General features: G+C 40.5%; 1 protein-coding gene across 3 annotated transcripts in view; it reads right to left on the minus strand.

Moving 5' to 3' along the window:
• Nucleotides 1-10,749: 10,749 nt before the first annotated feature.
• The window catches only part of RBM33 (RNA binding motif protein 33), a 182,058-nt gene continuing 173,006 nt past the window's right edge, over nt 10,750-19,801 (minus strand). For 2 of the 3 annotated variants that reach the window (XM_036758876.1, XM_036758875.1), the window contains 2 exons: nt 18,358-18,446; nt 10,750-17,816 (listed from right to left, as the gene is read on the minus strand). In XM_036758876.1, coding sequence (XP_036614771.1) covers nt 17,768-17,816; nt 18,358-18,446 — 138 coding nt within the window. In that variant the 3' untranslated portion in view covers nt 10,750-17,767. The remainder of the gene's footprint in view (nt 17,817-18,357; nt 18,447-19,801) is intronic. The other variant, XM_036758877.1, reaches the window with a different exon arrangement.

The raw sequence follows: 19,801 nt of genomic DNA on the forward strand, positions 1-19,801 counted from the left end.
TTTGGGCTCTTGCCCACGGTCACACAAGCTCTCTCACACAAGTCTTTGGAGAGAGATTTCAACCTTGGTCTATTGACTTCAGTTCCAAGAGCTCTACCTCAATATATCTCTGAATAATCCCTGCCCCCTAGAGGCTCTAAATATTTCTCACAACAGCCCTAGGAAAAAAGTAGACTGTCCCTCCTCCAAAGATAGAGAAAAGAATTGAAATCTAGGCACGTGTATGCAGTCACAGTTGTTCAGTGGCAGCCCTGGATACAGAGAGATCTCTTACTTGGCAGTCCCAGGATCTCTCTGTTAAAAAGTGAAACAGATGACTTCTTAAACTGAGATTAAGCCCAATGAAATACAGGATTGGAGACTTTTGGGATGCCCTGCATTAAATCAGAGCCACAGAACATGAAAGCTGGAAGGAGTTTTGATCCAACCCTTCATCTTAGAGAAGAGGAAAATTACAGATTGGCTTGATTCAGGTTTGTTTCTGTCAAGGGTCTCCCAGGCCTTTGACTAATCACTCACCAATTACATATTAATTGCCTACTCTGTCAGGCACACGTGGTAAGCACTGGAGATATAAAGACACCCCCCAAAAAAAGAAAAAGAAAAAGAAACAATCCCTGTCCTTGAAAGAAGCTTACATTCTAATGGGAGAAACAACACATACATCTGTAGGTTTATACATATATTTAACACAAAATACACAAATATAGTTTGAGGGCTGGGGTGGAGAAGGGGGAAGGCATGAGCAGCTCCTGGGCTCCAGAAAGGCTCCCTGTAGAAGAGATATCTTTTCTATATCTTTCCTGATGTACTGGGACCTGGTCTCCATATCCTGCCCCATGAAACTGTGGTCATGTTATAGCCTCATAGGGGTCCGTTCCTGCCTGGACCTCTAAGTGCCTTCCCTCTTAGTTTATCTCCAAGCACACGTCTTGTTTATACGTGGTCTTGTTTATACGTGGTCGTTTGCATCTTGTTTTCTCTATTAGAACATAAGCTGCTTGAGGGCAGGGACTGTCACTGCCTTTCTTTGTATTTTCAGTATACAGTTACTAGCACATACTGGGCACTTAATAAATGCTTGTTCACTTGTTGATCTGCCTCTGAAATCTTTGTGAACATGATGGGAGGTGGGGAGTCCAGAATGGGGAGCTAGAACCATCCTATCTGGTCCTGCCTGATACCTGGTTCCAGAATCCAACCTCAGGATTCTCTGTGTTCCAAACAAATGCCACAGCTATCTGTTTCCTGATCTAATCCTACAATCTCCCTTGTCATCTCTGCTTGTTCAAATCCTCTTCTTCCTCCCAGGCCTAGCCAGCTCAGGGGCCCCCTTCTCCCTAAAACCTTTCCTTTTCTCCCGGGACTTCACACCATCTCTCCTTCATCAGATTTGTCAAGAATGCGCTCTCCTTTAACACACTCTTATCTTTTCTTATTTGGGACTTATTTGTGTTTCTCCCTCCAGGCTCACACTCTTTTTCCTCTTTATATCTCTAATAGATCTCTAACAGATATCTCTATACCTAGCACATGCTTTTCATAGAGTAAAATAGCTTTAGGGCAGTCAAATTAGTCCAAACCCCTCTTTTAGCGATAGAAAACTGGGGCCCAGTGTGGCCCAGGGTCACACAAGTAATATCAGAGCAAGTGTTTGAACTCAGGTCCTCTGACTGTAGAACCAGCATATTTTCTGCTACATGCAGTAGGTGTTTAATAAATATTTGTTGAATTTTCTGTGATGAGCTCCAGCATCTGTGGTCTCTAAGCTGTAGCCAGTGCTTGATCCTGCTCTCCTATGTCTTGCCTGGACCTGACTCATAGATTCTGTACCTGTCCATCCTAGGCCAGATGGTGGCAGCTTCATAACATAGTTAATCTGGTTTGGTTTGGTTTTGGAAAATAGATTTAACTATGACCTAAATCTGTTCATTCATTGAAGAAAAAAAAACAACTTGTTTGATTCATGGTTTAATAAAGAATATTTACATTTGGTTTGGGATGCAGCAAATGAACGTAATTTGGTCCAGTTTGGAGGGCTCTTAGCTCTCTTCAAGTCTGTGTTCCTAACCCAGACAACTGACCAATCAAACATTACTGAACCTTTGATGTGCTCACTCAGGCTAGGTGCTCCAGGGCACAGAGATGTATACCATGTGACTCCTTTCCTTAAAGGGCAGGGAAGGCAATGGTCCAAGTGGCCAGCTCTCACCTACTCTAACACTGACATGGGATCATAGCTTAGAAAGTCCAGGACCTCAGAGGTCCAAGGAGTCCAAATCCTTTATTTTCAATAGGAAGAAACTGAAGGCTGATTTGCTCACCGTCTCACCTATAGTCAGCATCAGTGGCAAGATTCAAATCTGGTTCCTTTGACTCCAAATGCAGTATTTATTCTGTCACACCTTCTCATGATTCCAAAGAGAATACCTATATAGAGAATGTCTGAAACCAGTAATAATTGTAATAATAGAACTATACAAAGAAGCAATGAACACATAGCAGCAAGTATTATGTGGCCCCTTTTGGGGATAGGCCAGTTTAGGTGAAATATATTTTTTAAATTGTATTTCTATTTTGAGTATGCCTGAGTAGGTTGACTGTCAGACATTTTATGCATTTCTTGTTATTTGGAATAGGTTTTACCTTGTATTTCTCTACAGATTTCTGTTATTGCCATAGAGAAATGCCATTTTTTGTGAATTTATTTTTATCTCCCTCCTTTGCTAACCCTGTTGCCTGTTGTTTTTTCTGGTTCTATGGAGGTTTTCTAAGTGAACTCTCATCAGTAAAAAGGAATGACTGTTGTCTTCTCTTTTGGATATTTATGCCTTTATTCCTTCTCATGTGGCCATTTCTAGCTTTCCTAGAACTTCATCAAATAGTACCAGGCAAAGGGAATGTCCTCGCATACTGGGACAACTTCTAGTGTTCCCCTATTAAAAATACTGCTCTTTTTTTTTGTTTCAGAGACACACTTTTTGTCATATTAAAAATGACGCTTCTATTCCTATACTTTGTAGAATTTTTATAGCATAAATAAATGTACTTTGTCAAAAAATCTTTTCATATGATGATATTTAGAATGTGCTTTTGTTTTTAATAGGATTAATTATGCGAGTGTTTTCTTAATGTTGAATCATCTTTGCATCCCTAGTAGAACTCTAACTTGGTCATGGTAAATAATTTTTCAGATATAGTTTTGTAATCTTTGGCTAGAATTTTATTTAAAATTATAGCAGCAATGCTCATTAGTGACTGGTCTAGTGTCTTTATTCTCTGTATGTGTCTCTCTGTTTCTCTCTCTGTCTCTGTCTCTCTCTGTCTCTCAGTCTCTCTGTCTTTCTCTCTCTCCCTCCCTCCCTCCTTCCCTCTCTCCCTCCCCACTTATACTACTACCAAAGGGAAGGGGACCCTGATTCAGATAGATCTGTAGGTATATTCTATCAATTTTTATGTATTATGGGAAACCATAGGGTTCTTCTAATAGCAGAACTCTCCCGCACCACCTCCAAGATGAAGTCTCCCAATTCATCCCCCCAGTTATTATGCCGTCCCTTTTATGAAATTACTTTGTGAGTACTTTTCTGTGTACTTTGTACTCTTTTCTAATTATCTGTGTATCTCCCACCTTTCAGGGTCATTGTGAGAATTAAACGAGATATTTACAAAGTGCTTAGGATACTACTTGGCACATAGTTGGTATTTAATAAATATTTCCCTCTCTCCATAATAAATGCTTATTTCCTTCCTTCCTTCCAATAGAATAAGGACTCCTTGATGTCAGGGACTATATAATTTTTGCCTTTGTGTCCTTATAATTAGTGCAGGGCTTTGCACATAGTAGGTGTTTAATTGAATACTTATTGAGTTGAATTACAAAAGAGGATCCTATTTATAGAAATTAGATGTATACATACATTTTCAGGATTTTACTTACCTCTATGGGTCCACCTACATAACTATGAATTATAAGGCAAGCACTTGTGTTCCCTGCCTTACCCACATTTTGTTCTCTGTCCAGGGCAGCTAAGTAGCACAGTGGATACAGCGCCAGGCCTGTAGTCAAGAAGACTCCTCTTCCTGAGTTCAAATCTGCCCTCAGACATGTACTAGCTGTGTGACCCTGGGCAAGTCACTTCACCCTGTTTGCCTCAGTTCCCTCCTTTGTAAAATGAGTGGGAGAAGGAAATAGCAAACCACTCCAGTATCTCTGCCAAGAAAACCCCAAATGGGGTCATGAAGAGTCAGACATGACTGAACAACAACACTCCACCCAGCATCCTCATTGCCCTCCCCACTGCCCAGAGCTCACTACTGCATTGTCCCATTTTCTTGATTTTTCTTGACTGACCCCTATCACAATTTCCTTTGTCCCACGCTCCATTTTCTCATGGTCCTGCTAGGCAGCAGGAGCTAATTAGCCAGAACTGGAAGGACCCTTAGAAATTACCTGGACCAACACACCTGTTTTACAGATGGGAAGACAGTCTCGGAAGGGTAAAGCGGCTTATTCAGGGTCACGTAGCTAGCAATTAACAGTATTGTTGGGCCTAGAACCCAAGTCTCTAGACGCTTTCCCTTTATACCATATTTCCTCCAATAAGAACTCAATGATAATAATAATTAATGTATTATCTCTCCCAGATTACATTTATATTTTTACAGATGTCTCTTCTGGAGACACAATACCTTCTCAGTGTCCATCCTAGTGCCTTGCACATAGTAGGGACTCAATAAATATCGATCAATCCAAACACTCTGGTGGCAAGGTGTTAGCAGTGAGCATGAGGGGGGAGGACAGCAGGGTCAACCCATGAAAAGAGAGTCAGAAACGCCAGGCTCTGTTTCCTCCCCCAATTGGAATGTGAGCTCTTTGAGGTACAAGGACTGTTTCTACCTTTCTTTTGTTCCCCAGCCCTTAGCACAGAGCCTGGCACACGGGGAACACTTAATGAATGCCCTTTGACTTGACCTGTGGAAAGCCTTTTGCAGGTCACCCACCTGTGTGCTTCAGTGCACATATGTAGCATGGTCAGACCAAGCCATCCATGCTTTGTGAGAAGGTCATAGCACCTGTGGGAGAGTAGAGAAAGGCCTGCAGAGTTTGGAGAAGCTCCTGCTTCCTAGTGGCAGTATATATGGCCGCAGTTGTCTAATCTCTTGGGAAGTTTGATGGCTGACCCAGGGTGTGTGCCTTGTTTCCCATCGCTGGACCCTGAGTACCTCCAGTCATGGGCTTTATATACAGTATACCTAAGAGGGGCCCCACGTGGTAATGCATGCTGCCCATAGGGTGTCAGGGCCATGCATCTGACTCCCCATCACTTCTATAACTGTGACATAGAGGCTATTTCAGGGACCTTCACAGACCAACGTGGAAGATACTTCTAGGCATCCTCAAAACACACTATCTGGGTGGCCGCTGGTGCTGCTTAAATCTAGGGTCAATATTTCTCAGAGATTACATGAATAAGAGAGAGCCTCTTTTCTGAAAATCCGGTGAATTCTGCTCCCCTGTTCAGGTCTGTTCATATTTCACAAGGGTCATGGAAACCAGACATAGGACAAGGAGAAAACGCTGTCCCTCTCTCCCTCTCCCCAAAGCACCCAAACCAGAAAGCCCGCCATGTTGTTCTGCAGAACTATGCCGCTGGAAGCTGTTGCTTTGGGCCTTGTTCTGGATTAACATTAAAGGCCTCTAATAGACATACATTCACCCAGCATTTATCACACTTTGTGATACTTGGTTAAACTGCAAGCTCCTTCTGGGCAGGGACTATTAGGTCTTTTAAAAAAATCTCCAGTCTAGCTAATAGTTAGCACTTATATAATGCTTTACAAAGATCTCATTTTATCTTCAACAGCTCTGGGAGGCAGGTGGTTTTATGATCCCCATTTTATAGGAGAGGAAGCTGAAGCCAGCAAAGGTCCAATGACTTGCCCAGGGTCACACAGCTGGTAAGTATCTGAGACTGGATTTGAACTCACTTAGCATGTCCTACATATAATACTTAATGTTGGTTGAATTTAAGTAGTTGGTGCTTCTCCCCCTTTCCCCTGCTCCCTTGCTATTCCAAGGGCAGTCCACTCATGGAATCAGCCAAAACCATGCACATGAACCGTGAATGAATCTCTTATCTCCCTTTGGCCTTTTGGTAGGGTTTTAGGCCCATGGTGTAGTGTCATGGAAGGAGCAGTGGATTTGTTGTTCAATTGTTTCAATCATCTCCAACTCTTTGTGACCCCACTTGGAGTGTTCTTGGCAAACATAATGGAGTGGTTTGCTATTTCCTTCTCCAGCTCATTTTACAGATGAAGAAACTGAGGCAAGCAGGGTTAAGCGACTTGCCCAGGGTCACATGGCTAGTAATTGTCTGAGGCTGGATTTGAACTCAGGTCTTCCTGACTCAAGGCTCTATCCACTGCATCACCTAGCTGCCCTACCTGGCACACAGCACACAGTGCTGAATAAATACTTGTTCTCTTCCTTCTGAGTTCCCTTCTAGCTCTAAATTCTATATCCTATGAGGCCAAACCAACCTTAATCTTAACAGTTCCCCAACCTAACCAATTAAACAGAGCTGAACAGTGTTGCAACGTGCAAATCTTGACACTGGCCACTTTAATATAAAAAACATGAAACATTATTTTCTGCATCTCAACTCTAGTCCCTGAGCACAAATGACATGGCAGATGGACAGCTTGAGTCACGAGAACCTTGACAGGAAGTGCTTTGGTGCACAGGACGGCTCCCCATCCCAAGTAATGGATAAACCATGCACCAGGGTCAACAGGACTCTGGAGGGATGGAGAGGGGTATGACCTTGAATTCATAGGATCATAGAGGCAGAGCTGGAAGAGTCACAGAAGGCCAGCTAGTCCAACCTGCCATTTTACAGTAGAGAAAATAGTCCTAGGGAGGTTAGGTGGCTTGACTCAAGGTCACAGGGGCAGTGCTAGAGGGATTTTTCAAACCCAGGTCCTCCGACTTTGGAGCTACTTCTCTTTCCACTGTATCACACTGCCCCTCCCCTAATATGAAGAGGAGTGACCCTAATGAAGTCCCCAGATCCCTCCAAGTCCTAACTGGGGGAGATGATGAGTACCCTAAGGTCTTCACCATAAGCAAAATGCACAAATGGGCTCTCCATTCTATAGGCTGCATAGGTCTTGATGAGCCCCATCTTGAATGTATCTTGTGTGTGGAATATGGTATATGTGTCAGTTCACACCAAAGGCAGGAGACATGGGTTCAAATCTTGCCTCTCACATGAAGTCACCCTTTGATTATGAGCAAATCACTTAACCTCAGTGCCTTATGCAATTCTTTTTTAGGGAAATGTTCATCTACAATCAGAGGAGAAGATTCCCTAAACTAATGAAATGTAGGCAATCTTGTACTGTGAAAGGGCATTGTCTCTAGAAATAAAGGACCTGGGTTCAAATCGCACCTCTGAGGCTTAATATGGATGTGAGCTTGAGAAAATCACCTCATGGACTTTCAGTTTGTTCTTCTGTAAAATGAGGGGGTTGGGCTACATCACTCCACAGATCCATCTAATTCCAGAACTATGATCCTATGAAATTATAGGTCCAGGAAAAAAAATTATATTGAGCACGGCAGATATAAAGAAGGAAATAAGCATTCATTAAGCACCTATTATCTACCAGTCACTGTGTTAAGCACTTTACAAATACTACCTCATATGCCTCTCACAATAACCCTGGGAGACAGGTGCTTAATGAATGCTTATTTCCTTCTTTATGTATATCTACTGTGCTCAATGTAATTTTTTTTCTGGACCTATAATTTCATAGGATCATAGTCCCCATAGACCCCCATTTTACAGAGGAGGAAACTGAGGAAGACAGGTTAAGTGACTCACCCAGGGTCACACAGCTAGTGTCTGCGGCCAGATTTGAACACGATGCTGTTCCTGTGTTGAACACGGGATGACCTGCCCCATCACGGTGTGTCCTAGGGTAGAGAAGTCAAACTCACATCCCCATGACCTTGTGCATCAAACCAGATTAAAATGTAATCAGGAAATGTTTAACAAGATAAATCAAAATACAACATAGGTAATGTTAATTTGTGGTTGTCTCAGTTAATACACAGCCACAGGGATATGTTTCTATTTGAGTTTGACACAATTGTCCTAGGGTACCAAACCTTGCCTCTAACTGCCCCAACTTTCATCGTTGGTAGTTGTATTCTTATGGGAAAAAAAATCTAATCAGAAGCAAGGTATATTGGAAGAAGGCAGAATGAAAGAGGCTGGCTGATGTCCAACAGGGTGACAAGTAGAAATCACGGAAAGAGAAGAGGCATTTCTCATGAATAAATGGTCAACCTGATTAATTTCTGAAATAGGATTCAATAAGAGTTTTCAGTAACTCAGATTATAGTATGATAAGAGAAAGCACATTCCTCACACCTCAGAATAAGCCAGTAGCTGTTTGTTTGAAATATACCCTATAATTGCTACAAGGCTTTTAAATCTGAGGCTCATTTCTATGACACATGGACAGAAGGGTTGTTTCCAAAGGCCCTCAGGAAGTTTCTGAAGGAATCTTTTCTTTCCTCTGTCCCTGTCACTCTGACTGTCTAGAAATACTGTACACTCAAAAAAGTATGTGTACCTTACTTAGTGTGTGAGACTAGCTAACTCTTCAGTATGGACAAAGTTCAGAGGAATTTCTGAAAGGTTCATTTTCTCAACCATTTCTGCCAAAATGCTGCAATTAACTCATGAAACTGACCCCAAAACGGCTGGATTTTTAATCGGTTCTTCCAACTGTGATGTGCTACTTCTTCTACTCAATCTATTCTCTTACTTTTAATAGGTATATTTGAGAATTGCTTTGGAAAGGAAATGTTTCTACAACAAACGGATGAGTCGTGCCCACAAGCTGCAATGCTGAAGGGTAAAGGCTTAAAAACAAAATCCCAACCCAGATTAATTGCAATAACCTTAGTCTCAGTAAAGAGAGAAGGGAACATATATCCCTTTCTCTTGATAAAGGAAGTAGGGGACTTCTCTACAGGTATGAAATAATACCTCTACTATCTGATGTAGTCACTTGATTGGTTTTCCTTAATTTTTTTTTTAATTACCAGATTCAACGGAGAGAGGAGGGAATATTGGATAATATTCTTATGTCAAAAAAAAAAGACAAATAAAAATAGCTGAGGGAAAAATTCAGGGCTATGTCAGCCTCATTAGAGTTTGAAAGGACCTTAGCAGTCAGACCAACTAATACACAAGGTCACATACCTGATAAGTGGTCATTCAATCCCTGCTTTAAGGCTAATGAAGTAATGAGCATTAGTCCTCAAAACATTTTACTTGCGAATAGCTCTAATTGTTAAAGTCTTCCCTGTCAAGCCTAAATTTGTCTCAGCAACTTCTAGCTATTCTTCCTAGTTCCGACCCCTGGAGATGAAGAGAAAAAGGCTGATCCCTTACCAACGTAACAATCCTGTGAATGTTTGAAGCCAGTCAGACGCCTACTGGCCTTCCATCTCCAGGCCAAGCCGCCCCCATACCTTGAAATGGTTTTCATGTTCATCGGGCACAGACTCAAAGTCTTTCTTACATCCTGGCTGCCCTCCTCTGCGCAGTTCCCAGCTTATTAACATCCTTCCTAAACTAGAGCGCACACAAAGAAACACTTCAGATCTGGTGTGACCAGGGCATGACGATCATTTCCCTTTTCCTGAAACTTATGCCTCATTTAATGTAGCTTTGGCCTTTCTGCCTGCTGTATCACACTGCTATGATGAGTTCCTATTGCCGTTCAGGCATTTTCCTGCCATGTCTGCCTCTTTGTGACCCCATTTGGGGTTTTCTTGGCAAAGATAATGGAGTATTTTGCCATTTCTTTCTCCAGCTCATTTTACAAATGAGGAAACTGAGACAAACAGGGTGAAGCGACTTGCCCAGGGTCACACAGTTATTTAGCCTCTGAGGTCAGATTTCAACTCATAAAGATTAGTCTTCCTGACTCCAGGCCCAGCACTCTAGCCAGAGCACCCCCTAGCTGACCCGGCCTTAGTCTCTCTGCCTGTTGTATCATGCTGCTCATTAAGTTTCTATGTTCATTATAAAACTTCCACATCTTTTTCAGGAAGAAAACTCAAATCTAATCGTGCTTCTTGTGAAGTAGATTTTTTGAAAACATGTGTAAAACTTTTACCCCTATTAAAATTCCACCATGTTAGATTTTGCCTAGTGCTCTAATCCAAGGGCTGGAGAACCCTTTGGCCTGAGGGTCAAATTTAGCCTGCTGCCCATTTTTGAATAGCTCGAGCTAAGCAGGGTTTTTCTCTATTCTTAGCTATAGCCAGAGTTTGACTCCCCCATGCCCCCAACCTATTAAGATCTTTTGGGATTCTGCTATCTCAAGATAGTTATCCCTCCCAGCTTTGTGTCATCTACAAATGATGATAAGATATGTAAACAGACCCTATGAAGTTTCTGAAGGAATCTTTTCTTTCCTCTGTCATCAAGCAAGAAAATGAATCTAAACCTTTATTTTGCATTTTAAAAAGGAAAAAATTGGTTTGCATACCAGTTAATGAAGAATCACCCTAATAACTTCAAGCGTCTAGGATGGATTCAGGATGTATATCTATGTGTGTATATGTATGTATATATATGTGTGTGTGTGTATGTATATGCATATAAAACATGTTCTGAGTGTCTTCTTGGTGGCAACGAAAAATGAAACAAAAAAGCAAAATTTTCAAAGTAGAAAACGAACATTTTATTTACATGACCAAGTTACAACTTATTTCACTGTACAAACATTTTTCATTATGAAATCACAAACGATACATAACTGTACATTATCAATTCTGCTACTGTGTTACTTTTTACATGTATTCCTTGACAGAATTGGTACAATGGCTAATGCAAGGTAGAGAACATAGTTTTAACAAGGCAACATTATTTTTCTTAAAGGAAGACATAATTCATTTCTGTAGGCTTTGTTTGGGAGAAAATACGAAATGGAGGAACCCAGAGGAAAGTCAGGGTCATGACAGACTTGTCTCTTTATTGGTAAACTTTCAACACACGCCCTCCCAAAAGCATAAGCTTCACAGTCCATATCAGAATGGTACCTCTGACGTAAACGCTCCCATCTACCCAAATACAGCATGTACACTGTACAGACATTACAGGTTAGGAAGGATCACAGTCAGTGAAAGTAATAGGGTAAGGTCAAATAAGCCATCACATCCAGTGGCAACAATATGGCGCACTAATCCTATCCTGAACTCAACAAGAACCAGAGCTCCTACAAAAGGAGAGGAAATAAAAACAAAGAAAACGGGTGAGTAATTATATCTTCATTGTTATACCTCAGACAATAAGGTCCTTGCTAAAGGACCAACGCACAACCCTATAGAGAAAAGGTAAAACTGCAAAATAAGAGAATTAAAATGTTACTCCCTCTACTCAGCGACCTAGAGAAATCAATTAAGAGCAGAAACCTGTCAAGGCAATAGGTTTAGATGAAAACACTTACATACGGCACATTAAAATTAAAAACATAATTTCTCTTCAAATAAAGGGTGGAATGCAGGGCTAGTAGAAAAAAAAATATGTGTAACTGAAAAAAGGCAAGAATGCAGGGTGAACGTGAAGCTGGCAGATGAGGTAGATGTAAGGTGGGAAGGAAGAGAGAAGTGGGGCCAATGAGAGGGAAAAGAGCCAAAATCAAAAAGGGAATTTCAGGATGGAATGAGGGGCTAGCAGAGTGAAATGGCTGGCCAGTTCCAGCAAAGAAACTGAAAGATGCCAGGTGGGAAAAGGAGAAGCATGAGGAGGGAGGCCCTCGCCAAGCTAACCCAATGAATGTTAGTGATGGAGCAAGAATGATTACCGAAAAGCCCAGAACGGAAAAAAGTAAAAACAAGTGGGAATAAGTCAGAATTCTTGCGTTTTCTTTGTTGTACCTGCAAATGAAGTGGGGGAGTTACAACTCTAGAAGTAAAAATCCTCAGAGGGGGAAAAAATGAAAAATTCTGGATCCCCACCTGTGAAAAGCAAAGCTGAATTATTAATGTAAGTTGCTATTTTATTTCATCTAAAAAAGAAAAAGCAAATAAAACCCCATCAATTATTCCTATCCCCAAACTGAATTTTATATATATATATGTATGTATTCTTTTTTATATATAATTTTTATATATGTGTTCTTAAGAAATTATTAGAGTGAACTATCTGCCTAAAAAAACGATGTGAAGAAAGTGAAATCAGATCACAGGAATATATCCGAGAATTTAAAAAAAATTCAAAACTAGTTTTCAAAAAAGTCATACTAAATGACTATATAAACAGGTCTGCTAATAGAACATATTCAATGTGAAATCTACATGATGAAAACATCATCCCCCAATGGGGTGCTGAGCTTAAGCCGGCCAGCCCATCACATTTTCCAAATGTTACTTTTCTCTTCCACAACTTGGTAAAATTAATATCATCAAACCAAATCAAAATGATTCAATGACCCCTTTCCATTTCATCTGGTTAGATGTGAAAGGAAAACGTAAACCCTCAACAGAAAGTTCCAGAGGGCAGCAGGGCGTTCCTCCTCCTATGCTCAAAAGCATCAAATCCTTCCCCACCCAAAACAAGAGCATAGGAATGGAGAGCAGATGCCTTAAGAGATCCTCTACAAAAAGCAGAGTGAAACAAATGATCCTTCCCAACCATATTATACCTAAAAAGGTGGTATACATGAGGATCCAATATGAATCAGTGTTTCTGTTTTGTTTTTACACAATACCATGGGCTTATGTGGCTAATACGTGGTAGTCATTTTTATAAGACTAAAAATTAAATAGGTCACAAAATAACCTTACAGAAAATCCTTAGGATTTAATACTGAATTAAGGTTAGATACCTTCGGTAAATCCATATTAAAGAATGTTCAAGATAACATTTCATTCACCTTAAAAAAAAAAAAAGAGGGAGGTGGAGGGTGAGGGGAGTTGAGAGATCACATTGGACAGTCTTCCCCTAACACAGACTTGTACCAGTTGCAGTTTGGTTAACGTCCTGTCCCTATATAGTATTTCTGGTCCCATTTCCCTTCCTTATGCCACCTTCCCACCCCCAGAAGTTCTTGTGAACTCACACAGAGGGTTCTTTTTTGGTTGTTTTTTTTTAAAGTACCAAAAACACCCTCAAGTATTTTATTGCAAGGAAAAAAAAAACAAAATTGTGCTTTGATGAATAAAAACAAGAGTTTAGTCTAAAAGTATTTGAAGCTAGAGCTGAAACCCCTAAGTAGAAAAAGCACAGAAACGAAACACTAGGCTACTAAAGATAATACAAATACAAAAACTACTGTGGAGGAGGTATCAAGGATCAAAAATTAAACCACTTACTTGTCACTTTTAATATACAAAGCTCTCTTGGACTTATTTCTTATTAACATGTAGTAGAATGGCATGGAGTGGGGGATGGGAATGGGGATGGGGATGGGTAAGGGTAAAGTATGGGGTCAGAAAACTAGCCAGAAATAAGCTAATGAAGTTTCTAATATACTCAAAAGCATAGAAAAGAAAGTGCTTCAGACAGAAAAAAAAATGCAGCCTCATTTCCCCCCATGCCACAAAGATGACAAATGCCCCATCTATGACAAAGCATCAGTGAACATGGTGAGCTTACCTTCCAATTCAACAAAACAAACGAACAAACAAACAAACAACAATAAAAAACAAAACAAAACAAAGTGATATGGAAAACAAACTCAGAAACCCAATCTTTGTAAGACAAGCCTTCTGGGAAAAAGAATAGCCCTGGGGCGGAAAGTTCATTTAAAATCCAACCTGGGCCCAAAATGTAAGCATTTTATTAATTGATTTGGTTAGCAACGCTGAAGTGGGGGGGATCCACTTAGTCAGCTGGAGCCCTTTGGCCCTCTACATGGTAAGGTGCTAATTGGGACAGGATTGAGTACACTCGTTCCATTTCTGTTTGTTACCTTAAAACACCAGTCCATATAGAGTTCTCATTTTCCTTGGGTGTTCTTAGGAACCTGTTTTCTAGAGGTGTGACTTTTAAAAGACCTTTTATTTTAAATATCTGATTTAGGATTTCATAGTTCTGCAAAATATCTTTCTCCTGATCCCTATCCCCTCACTATGAACCTTACCCAATGCCTTAAATACTAACACTTTCTGTTCTCATGATCCGATTGAATGCTTTAAAAAAAATTTTTTTTGAGCACCACGACCAGTAGGATGACAACCTATTGTGTCTCAACTCAGAATTGTGAGAAAAGCAGAATGAAATGACTTTCCATTTGAGCTTCACAAAAAAATGAAAACCAACATAACAAGAACAACCCTCCCTGGTTCTTGTGCCCATAAATGGTTCAACCCAATAAAAGTCAGTTACCTATGAATTCCATAAATGGTTTGTACCCCAAGGGGAAAACCCTTCGAAGATTTTTTCAGGAAAAAAGAGTGCTCCCTCCCCTTCCCCACCCCCAGAGGAAGACAAACCTAAGAATTTCCCAAAGCACATGGTCAAACCAATGCTATTGGACAGGTTTGCTTATTAGAGGTAAGGAACAGCACAGGACCAAAAACAAGGCAATGCCAAAAGAAAAGGGGGATGGGGGTTTGGTTCTACATAATCACCTCATGTATTGACCAAATGAGATATACTGGTATTAATTCCTAGTTAGTTTTAAGCTTCTGGATTTTGTGAACAAATAATACACAGGTCAGGATAAAAGTATTGACTTACTACCGTCTTTATAAAAATCGAAGATACACACAAAAAACACATCCACATTTATGGAACGGTATCCATTCAACTTTGATATGACAACACAAAAAACTAACAAATAGTTAATAGGTTGCTGAATAATATCCATCTCGAATAACATTTTAATTTTAAAAGGTCCATATTTACAGAGTACAATTAGATGCAACGGCTTGCATTCTGCATCTCCCTTTAAATGCATGATAAAGAAAGAACAAAGATAATGGTTGCCACAGATCTTCCAAGAGGGTTACGCTTAGGGGAGCTGATTTAAACTGCTATACGTGGGCTCCAAGAATGGAAACTGACATCCCTTGCTAATTCGGCTTCCCTTCTCCTTTCCCTTGGTGGGAAAAATCATAAGCGGAACTAAAACTCGATTCTGTTGCTCAAGTTACTATGATTATGCCAGGAGAATTCATCTTCACTGGTTGAGTAGTGATCCTAACAAGTATCTCAATAAACACCCAGATTTATTCTATCGATCATCTCGTTTTGGGGGAACATCATATTTAAGAAATAGCTCATTTATGACTATATGCATAATCACTTGCACATATAAGATCGCCCCCATCTAAAATATCCAGATAATGATGCAAAAAGTGAACCTGAAAACAACTACAAAATCTGTTGGTGCATTTCCTTTTAAGTTTGATTTTCAATGGTGACTAGAAAGAAGCCTGTTTATAAGCTACTTACTATCTTGGGGACATAGTGTCCAGATTTTTTATTTCAAAGCCAAGTTGGAAAGAAAAAAATTTTTTTTTCAACTTTCAGGAAACATTAAAACTGATCAAACTGTCCCCAAGGAGATCACCAGGTCCCCCAAAGTTCAGCCTCTAGTTCCCATTAAAATAAAGCCCACTAAGATATAAGCTGACCCACCAGTTAAAGTGAATGGACTGTAAGCTTTGAGGTTGATCCTACTAAAGTGTGCCTGCTATCAACATGCTCCTTTTAATATAGCCCTCTGGGCATAAGACTAATGGGCTAGGACCCTCTTTAGTGTGAGTACAAACATCCATTTGGAGGAAGGGTATGCCTGAGATGGGAGTTGACAGCTTTTCTCAGGTAGAGGAAAGCCATGTGTATGGTCTTTCATATGGAAAGGCATGGTGAAAGCACCAAGCTTCCTGTACTGTAATGACTGCTGCCAGTGACAGGATTTGGGAGTGGAGGTGGTAGACTAAACCAAATGGGATCCATATTAGTTGTGGAGGCAGAGAGCTATATATTAAATTCTCTTTTAATGGAGTTATGATTCCATCTGGGTTAGTGAGTCTGAGATGCAAATTTTGGGACAAGCAATCATTAAAAAAATAAAACTTAAGATTACTCTCCAGTCTTCCAACATAACATGATGTTCTTTCAGAATCAACTTTATTGAAAGACTAATCAAGGTCTGAAATACCATAATCCCAGGACTTAGCCTTAAAAAAAATTTTTTTTGGTAACTTAATTTGAAAGGTAATACAAAATCTACGCTGTGAGAAAACAGATGACAAAGGCTGTGTGAACTTTGTCTCCTCTAAGAAAGGGTGCAAGGCATAAAGGACCACTCCTGTTTGAGGGACTCTATAGTGGGACCCTTTTGCCAGCTATCTAGTGAATGCATCGAAGGACACTGAGTTTCTTCCCACTTCTCTCATGTGACAGGCCTATCAACATGATCAGGGAGCTGTCAGTACAAAAACTAATTCAAAAGTCCAAGGATGTCCCAGGACTCTCTACTCTAACATTTCAGGTCCCCATTGTAAGATCTATCCCAAATGATAAGTATCTTTCACAAAATATGCGAGCAAAGATGGAACTAAGGCACTTTCTTAAGGTTTGCCCAGAATTAACCTTAACAGAGCTTGCTCCTTTGGAAAGAATTAAGTTTCTCATCAAAAGGAAACAGGCCAGAATTATTTAGTAAAAGCGATCTGAGCGGGGAACCCACAGTTTGGGTTGTATTGGGTATGCCTACAACAGTAATCACTGACTCGCAAACTCTTTGTGTGAAATTACACTTTACATTAAAGTTGTCTTTGCAGATAAATCTACCAAATGGCGGTACACACCAGGGCCTTCCCAAAAAGAAATGATGATCATCAGAACCATGATCACCAGTGTTATTTCCCCAATGTGTTCAATCTTAGACAAGAAATGGCTCATACTAATAGAGAATCAGTTTATGGGCCTGCAAGTAAAGTTTTAAAATGAATCTTTTTAAGCCAACGGGAAAATCACAGTTATGCCTATTTAACTCTGGAATTGGGAACTGGGAGAAAGTGGAGGTGAAGGGAGGTGGGGAGGGAAGGTTTCAGCCAGGAACCCAGAGGATGTGAGGCCAGGCTTTGACTTATATACAAGAATGAGAACTTGTCTCTTCCATTGGTACAACTCCCAACCCAATACCTCTAATCTCCTTTAGGCCACACAAATACCAGATTGATCCCCCAAATTTTTGATCTACGTTTGACATACACCTTCCGAGGTCTTTCTAAGAAGTTATGAATATGTATAAAAGGAAATTATTTTCTAGCCTACACTGAAGATAAGAGCAACCATTATCAAATATTCTTTGCTAGTAAAAAAAATCTTTAAGATGGGGGACGTGTTAATGTTCTTTCCTCAATCCAAGTCACTGTGATCACACAGTCAGATTTCAAAGAACAAAGTCTACATGCATCATAAGCACTTGAAAAAAAAACAAAACAAAAACAAAATAAAAAACCAAAACTATAGTTCCTTGTAGCTACAACAGGACGGGGAGCAAGTGGACATCAAACTCCTGTTCGCTTCTGGGTCCTCTAAGTTCAGCTTTTCTTGGCGTCCATCATGCTTTTGGCAGCTCCAGGCCACAGTTAAGCAAGATTGTAGACTGCCAACCAAGTTCTTGGCTCCTGAAGTGACTCTGCTCCCATCGCCTCTCCTTGGGAAAATTCCACAGTAGTTTCTATAGCATAAGGGTCGGTTATTCTTAGTGGAAATCATTCAACAATCAGTGCCACATTTATGTGGGACAAATCTATCATATGCCTGTGGAAGGTTAAAGAAATGGTCAATTGTCAGTCAATTCTGAGTATCACCAGTCAAGTCACGGAGGCCAAAGAAAGCAATATTTTAATGGTGGGCCCTGTGTTAAGAAAATTCGAGATACAAAAACAAAACAAAACAAAAATCCAAATGTACAAAAAAAAACCCCAGATCCAAGAAGTGCATTTCCATATGACAAAACAGATTCCATATATTCATACAAAAGGTTCCACTGACTGGTTTTGGTTTTTGTTGTTTTTTGTTTGTTCTTGTTTTAAAATAATGGACACCCCGCCCCTCAACCCCACCCTGTGCATTTAAGAAATGATGATTCAATGAACAACTCACCACCCCCTGCCTCCCCCCAAAAAAACCAAATGAAAAAACAAAAACTCAAATTGGTAACACAGCTTTACAAGAACACATCTATTGTGCAAAGCAAGGCAATGGATACAGAGAAGATCACATAAGGGTACGAGGTCTTCTCTCCCACCCTCAAACCACGGTAACTTCAGAGGCTCCACTTAAGAATACGATGGGCTACCTGTGGAACTTCTGTTGAAATGCTAAAGCGTGTGCTGGCTCCTTAAACTTCGCGATGGCTTTCCGTTGCTGGGGAAGCATCTGTAAACTCTACATAAGTAAGAAAAGAGGAGTGGGGGAGAGGAGAGGAGAGGGAGAGAGGGAGAGAGGGAGAGAGAGAGAGAGACAGAGAGAGATGACATCACCATTTTCACTGACAAAAGTGCAACGCTTTTAAGAACAATGCCTGATGGTTTCATTTTTAAGGTTAGCAAACCACTTCCACTGCATTCTTACTTATGATTTGAGCCTTGCAACGAGCCTGTAGAGTAGATGCTATTCATTATTTTTATTTATTTATTATTTTCACTTTACAGTTGGGGAAACTGAGAGGTTAAGTGATTTATTCCGGATCATATATACTGTTATTAAGTGTCTAAGGCGGGACCTAATCCTCCCAAATACAAGCGTAGCTTTTTTTCAACTGTGCTGTCTCTCATCGGTGTACTGGTAACATCTAACCAGGGAAGGCATGTGTGTGTAGAGAAGGAACACTCTAAACCTGGTTTTGAGATAACACAGACTACCTTTACAAAGGCTCTGTGGGTTTTTGTTTTTTTCATGGGTTTTTTGTTGTTGTTTGATCTGTGATCTCACTGGTTTAGGAAACTCCCACTACCAACTCGGTATCTGCACCTTTTCTGTAACTTGTACTTTGGGAGGGCCACCTACCTACAGCACAGAGAGATTAAAGGCCTTACCCTGGGACACACAGCCAGTACATGTATGGTGTTTTGTTTTGTTTTCTTTTTCCCCCTTGTGGGGAGAGAGGGATGGGAGAAAGCAACTGGGGTTAAGTGACTTGCCTGAGGTCACACAGCTAAGTTTAAGTATCTGAGGCCAAATTTGAACTCCAGTCCTCCTGACTCCAGGGCCAGTGCTCTATCTACTGCGCCATCTAGCTGCCCCTAGTATATGTATGTCTATGGCTGAATATGATCCTCGGTCTTCTTGACTCCAAGTTTAGCATTCTATCCACCCTGCCCCATTGCCTTTATTGGCAGCATTTAACTCAGGACACACATGTGTATGGAGGAAAACCAATGGTGCTGGTTTTGAGTCAACACAGCCAACCTGAGAGGTTCATTGTTTTTTGAGCTTTGTACGTACTTAATTGTTTTGATAAACGCAACCAATCAATGTTATGTTTTCATTTTGTTTAATTTATAAACCAGAAGGCAGTATGCTGTACTGAGTAGAGAGCCAGCTTTAGGTAGGGCTTGGGAGCTCTGCCTCTTACACTTAGTGGCTGTGTGACTCTGGTCAAATACCTCAGTAAAAAACTAAGCAACTTTCTCCTATAGCAAGTGCCAAGCTGCCCCGGCAGAGGTATTTCCTCATTCGGGAGTGCCTTATATCAAGGACTTAATAGTTTCCATCTTTATTCCTAATGACAAATTATCTCA

The sequence above is a fragment of the Trichosurus vulpecula genome, chromosome 5 (genome assembly GCF_011100635.1).
Source record: "Trichosurus vulpecula isolate mTriVul1 chromosome 5, mTriVul1.pri, whole genome shotgun sequence".
Taxonomy (NCBI): Eukaryota; Metazoa; Chordata; class Mammalia; order Diprotodontia; family Phalangeridae; genus Trichosurus; species Trichosurus vulpecula.